This window comes from Micropterus dolomieu, linkage group LG05 (assembly GCF_021292245.1).
Source record: "Micropterus dolomieu isolate WLL.071019.BEF.003 ecotype Adirondacks linkage group LG05, ASM2129224v1, whole genome shotgun sequence".
Classification (NCBI taxonomy): domain Eukaryota; kingdom Metazoa; phylum Chordata; class Actinopteri; order Centrarchiformes; family Centrarchidae; genus Micropterus; species Micropterus dolomieu.
In genome coordinates, this window is record NC_060154.1 from 8,285,093 (window position 1) to 8,291,581 (window position 6,489).

Below are 6,489 nucleotides of genomic sequence, written 5' to 3' on the forward strand. Positions count from 1 at the left end.
AATAGTGTGTGTGTGTGTGTGTGTGTGTGTGTGTGTGTGTGTGTGTGTGTGTGTGTGTGTGTGTGTGTGTGTATCACAAAGCTTTGCAATACTCAAGTATTTTAGATTTTCTGACACATGGTAATGGCTGTAGAGAAATCTAGATTTGATGTGCTTCTTGCTTTGTACACAGTTTTTTGCTTTCTAAGTAGCCTATGTGGCTTTTTTTCTGACCCGAAATATACTGTAGATTTTGCATTTTTTTAATATCACACTGACATTGCTATTGTTTTACTGCGAATAAGGTATTTCTAGAGCCATTTGAGCATGCCTACTTACGACTGTAATATATAAAACAAACTGTTTTCAATAGTTATAATATATTGCATTTGGACTGACAGACAGAATACATCAAACATTGATTTTTATTTATTTTTTCATTGTGTATTTATGGATACTTTTACCTTCCATAAGTCATACTTTTGTCTTTTTGAAAAAAAAATATATATTTCTTTTCTCATATTTTGAGCAGAAGGAATTGTCTTTTACATTCCTAAATAAAATGTGGACTGAAGCGCAACGTTGTCTTCTTGACAGTCTCTATTTTTTGCCTTTTCTGTCAGCATTCACAGTAAACACCATACAGTTGCATTACATGGAACTGACCATTTCGAAGTGACGATAATAAATGACTGAGCTACACAGCTCACGTCTACTGATGGATTTAAAACAGAAAGAACCCTCTGATCAAACCCTTTCACATACACATACAGATAAAATATACTTTTAAAAATGTCTGGAATATTGGAGAATTAAAAAGTAACTAATACAAAAAAAATAAAAATGCAAAAACATAATTATACAAGGTTTCATGACGCTGAAAGTAATATTTTTGAAAACAAATAACAAAATGCCATGTGAATCTTTCTCACTTAAAACCTTGTGTACCAGGTCCTTCCATTAACAACCTGCAACAATGGCAATTGTCTTTTTTTTTTTTAGCAATATTATGGTATGCATACATGTATAATACCATACACACAAGACATTTCATAAAATATTTGTAGCTTTACAAATTTGAACTGGAGCTACACCACAGAGAGAAAAAGTGAAGTGATACTGCCCTCAAGTGTCTCTCACAAGTACAAGTATCATAATCTCTCCATTCTCAAGGAACATGTTTAACAAGTGCTGAATATTTGAGGATTTAGGAGTGATTAATCTGGCACAAAAGATCTGTCACATTATTTAATGAAACCAAATTAAATTTGAGATTATAAACAGAACCACATGAAACAATCAGGACTTTGCAAATCCCAAGTTTGGATTTAACACCGTGAACCAGTTCTTTTTTTGTTTGGTCCATTCCTGGTGGTTTGAAGAGCATGAAGCTATATGAAACATGATTACAGAGCCATAACCCATAGAAGAAAAACACATAGCTTTCCCATTCCTGTGCAGATGCAGCTCAAACAGCTCATTCACAGAGAAAGGATTCTCATTGTTGTCTGCTTACTATGGGTAAGATAAGCATTTATTAAACTTTTAACCAATGCAGGCTGTAAATAATGATACATTTCATTATGGCTATATCTATTGGATTATTTTCTTGATTAACTGATCTATAAATATATGAAAATAGTGCCAAATGCCTGTCATACTTTCCTTAAGCCTTAAACAACGGTCTAATCCAAAGAAAAGCAGAAAAAATGACCCAAACAATTAAACCATTATCAGACTCTAAAACCCATGTCAACAATGCAGTAAGAGGGACATTGCTGACATCGGCACATCATGAACAGAATAGACAGAGATCATTCCATGGTTCTCAAAGTAAAAGAAACACAAATCAGGCGATTTCTCTCCCAAACACAGGAGTCCATGAACCAGACAGCAGATCTTTAGTATCTGTGTTAATGCCCAATCCCATCTTCTTTATCACATCCATAGATTAATCAGTGAGCCACTCGTCACAAAGAAGACTGCCACACAACCATTTAACTGTGTGAAAGGGAGCGTAAAACAGGTCCTTTTTCTGCGGGTCTCGGGTTTCTGTCTTTGAAGCTTCCATCAGTGACAGTGATATCAGTCTACATAATCATAAGGCCGACAAGTGCACGCGAGTTTGATATTTCTCCCAATGCCGACAGCTAAATACGTTAGATACACCTGGAAGTCCTTCGTAAGGCTACAACATTTGACAGAATTGACTTTAGTCAAACTTCGACTCAAATTAGGAAGTAACAGAAAAATATAACATGAGCGCATCAAATAAAACTTAAAATATGGCAGACTAAAGGATAGCTGATTACCACTAAAAGTCTTAATAGTTGTGGAAGGTTTATATGAGTGTATGAAAGACTGTGGCTTTGTGTGAAGCACTGATCCTTCAGGAGTTCTCGATGCGATGAAGTTGGACAACCAGGAGTTGATCTAGGGCCAGTTTTGCATTCGGTCCCCAGTCTGTACGCAAAGTCAACTTCACTCCCAGAGCCTCAAACAGTTTGACATTTAAAGGTCACTTTGTGGTTTCTGCTGTTGCTGCAGGATGGTCAGCTCCTCAACCAGGCGCTTAAAGGTGATTCTCCTTTCCGGCGCGGTCTCCCAGCACCTGCGCATCAGCTCATACAACTGTCGAACATGAATAGTATTAGATTACAGGTAGTAAAAATGTAAAACCTGACAAAGAAACTGCAGCTGTCAGGGATAAGATTTTTCCTGATTTTCTTCCCAATTGAAATGGAGAGGATTTGATGACTTCTACAGACTGAAGTGCGTGAAGATTTCTCTATGATTTTTCTTTCCAAGTATCCACAAGGATGTTTGCCTTCAGCTCAAGCTCAACCTGCTGATGATAGCGGTAAGAAGAAGGAAAGCAACTGCTAACATGTTAGCTGTTTTTACGAATACAACAGGGGAGAACCCGTGAGAAATAATGATTGGGATTCCACTTATAAAAAGGGGGGACTGCTAGTAAGTGGGGTTTGCAGCGAAATTATGTCTGAGTTATTTGGTGGATTAGACAAGACGAATTGGGCATGCACGTTTGTGATTATTTGCTATGCTGTTTGTACCTTTACTGTACTTGCTTGTACTGTACTTCACAGTACACCGGTGTGCTGCTAGGGAATAATGTATTTATGTTTACATGTTTGCTATTAGTGTGACTATGTGACTAAGCAGAAAACTATATGTTTAAATTGCACACATTAGTTAGGTTAATTGAAACTAAAAACCGTAAAACTCTGATTAAGAGCCTGGGCTTTTATTTGCTAAAATCACTGAAGTGACCCTGCCGTTATTTGGGACAGGCGTCAATATGGGACAGGCCTTTAATTCCTCTTGCACAAAACTGAAATAGGCTACTATGAAACAGTTTATTTCAAACAGAATATTACTTGTATAAAAAATATACAATAATCTCAAATACACGTCATTCATTTGATCTAGCTCCGACAGACGGCTTATGCGCATTTTGAAGGCAGCAACATAACGAAAACAACAACAGGGTGCAGGATGAGACAAGTGTGGCAGAAGTTAGCAGATAGAGAGCAATGGACTTCACATGACAGTATTCACAACTTGGATTAATTTTTATGAAAAGTTGTAGGTCTGACCCCGAATAGTCGAAGATTCGATGCTTCGATTGGCGGAGCCTGATTCGACTGCCAATCTCACCGTTGAAGCTTTGCAGTGAAACGTGGATCATGCCATTTTGGCGATATGAGGGTGCTCAACGTCTGATTTTACATAGATCTACCAGTTTTCTCCCAATAAGTTAATATACAGCCTATTACAATACACATTTCAACGTTTAACGCTGTAAATAAACATGTAAAAAGAAAAAAACTTCCAATAAATGTTTTTAAAGTGCGTGAATAAATCCAAAATTGTAACCCTAACCCTGGCTCGTCAATGCACATGTGTAGGTGTAGCGTGTATGTAGTGGCAGCAGAGGAAAACTTGCTGAAGAGACGGAGCCCCGGCTTCACTTGTGTAGTGCCGAGTTGTCCGCACCTCGCAGGGCTTTCGGATAATTTATCACCGGTGATGAACCACACAAAGAATATTTTAGCGTTTTTAAAACCGCTGCTACTTGAAATAGACCCACGAGGAACCGCGACGTGCATGCAGCTGTCAGCAGCGCGGCAAAAACTCTGCACAAGACCGGTGAATGGCAGGCGAGAGAGAGAAAATGGTCAACAATAAGCCTCAGTTTAGCTTTGGCTCGCAATCGCCGTGCACAAAAACACACATGTGATTCAACTATAGGCAGGACTTGACAATTCTGATTCGACTATGTAAATCCTTAGTCGGGGACAGCCCTAAAAAGCTGTTTTGATTCTTTTGTTGATCGGTGGACCCTTACAGACTAAAGGAATATAAATTATCAAGGAAAGAACCCATTTGGACTTAATGAGCGCTTCAAAAGGTAACGGGAATTGGCACTTCCCCCCTCCCCATCTCTTGTACCATGCAGGTCACACTGGTACATCTCAAGAATTAGACTTTGGGGCTTGTTGTTTCTGTTAAATGAACTGAACGATTGAATTGTGGACAATCTAAATGATCTAACGATGTGTAGCATGTCCATGCTGACATATTGATCATACGTTTAAACATTAATATTTGTATTAACAATCTAAGCAGCTAAAGCGGGCAACCCCGCGGGGTTCAAGAGGTTTTATACATCCAAAGAACTTATATAAAAACCAGACCAGGCGTTTAATGGAGACCTGCGTTTATTTGTCAAAACGTGTTCCCACACCAGGCCAGTAAACGTGGTAGGCAGCTATTTGGGACTCAGCTATTAAATGAAGTTTTACGGTAGTAACCACCTTCAAGTGCGCCAAACAGTTGGCAGACGCCAGTAAATAATCAGCGCCATCTAGTGGGATGAACTAAATTAGCGGCCAGCTAGTGTTAAAGCTACTTGAAAGTTAAATTATACATTCTCTAAAACATTGGCACAGCACTCTTACCGCACAGAATTTTTTGCTTGTTGTGCTATGCTTCACAGTACAAGCCATGCTCTGCAACACGTGTTGCCTGCAGGCGCCAAACTGCAGCAGTGTTCTCCTTCTTTGCTTAAGCAGCAGATGATAACATGTTTACATCGGCAAGTAAAAACTGTTGCTGCTACAACTTTTTCTGTGGTGGTTGTACAGATACTATTTTTTTTACTATTTTTAAAGTTTCCAGGGATTATTTTTATATGAAGCCAGAGATTATTGTGGCTAGAAAATAAGTCAGCGGCTGACATGTAACTGATGGCAGAAACACTGAATTTTATAGTGATTTTGAGGAAGAAACTGTAATATCGAACAGTCAGGCTTGGTCGATACACAATCTGCTTAACAAGGCCTATACAGGAACAAGCATCCCTACTTTAAAGTATACTTTAAGGTAAATGTTCTTATATACTGTAAAACTAATGATATTGCCAGTATCACAAGCAGTATTTCATGTGCACTTCACAAAAACTATCAGGACATATTTTAAGTGATACTAAGAATCTAGATGTTTCATGTAAAGGGGTAAATAACTCAGAAAATGAGCCAACTGTGTCGTTCAGGGTCTCATAGAAGTGTCATTGTGGCCCTGATTTATATGAATTTGGTTAAACATTATTTTCAGATGTCTCTAATCACCAACATTTCTGGTATCTGTAAAGAGCTACTTATCAAGCAACCTTCAGCTACTTTATCAAAATGATGCCATGTTTACTGCCAAAGTTTAGCTCTCCTACAACTGAACATGAGCTACATGTTTTTTTTTGTAATTTGGGTGCTCTGATCTTTTTTGGAACCTTGTTCTTCCCCGTTTCCTTTCCGACAGGATGCTGATGATTGAACATCAAGAACTACTATACAAAAGAAGCCGCTACTCTTTCTTGAGTCTGTCACCCCTAACCAGAGGAAGAACACCTTGACTATTGTTGGAGTTGCTTTTCTTTGCATTCATTTCTTAAATAAAGACAATTCCCATGTCATTATTGTTTTATGTTGATAATGAGAAGACAGTATCTTACATGCTCAGGACAGCCATCAGGACGTGGCAACCTCCTCCCTTCTGTCAACGCCTTCACCAATCGGATGATAGTCATCTGACCATGACTTCGACCGATCATACCGAAGAAGAGCTGCGTGGGTGAGGATAAGGACAGGTTACCAAAGGCACAGTGTACAACACTATCCAATACTGTCTCTATTTTTACCTAGACATGAAACGTGACGAAATACAACACGTGACTCGTGCAGGTCTTTATTACTAACTGCCTTCCAATAATAGTTGTTAGTCAATCAGGATAACAGTGGCAGTTAAATAGCCTTATGTAAGTGAAAAAACTTAATGAAAAACTAAGCTCTTAGCGTAGGCACAGGTGGTAGTTTGGACACAGGTCATGGTGGAATATGTCATCTGCCACTCTGGCCAAAGACAGACACCATCTGCCACATACAAATGTGTGTGTGTGTGTGTGTGTGTGTGTGTGTGTGTGTGTGTGTGTGT

At 38.7% G+C, this 6,489-nt stretch overlaps 1 protein-coding gene across 1 annotated transcript in view; it reads right to left on the minus strand.

The window, feature by feature from the left end:
* Nucleotides 1-393: 393 nt before the first annotated feature.
* jak1 (Janus kinase 1) overlaps nucleotides 394-6,489 on the minus strand; it is a 41,457-nt gene continuing 35,361 nt past the window's right edge. Inside the window, exon 25 of the mRNA XM_046049742.1 lies at nucleotides 394-2,610. Within this exon, the coding sequence (XP_045905698.1) occupies nucleotides 2,491-2,610 (120 nt within the window). The 3' untranslated portion in view covers nucleotides 394-2,490. The remainder of the gene's footprint in view (nucleotides 2,611-6,489) is intronic.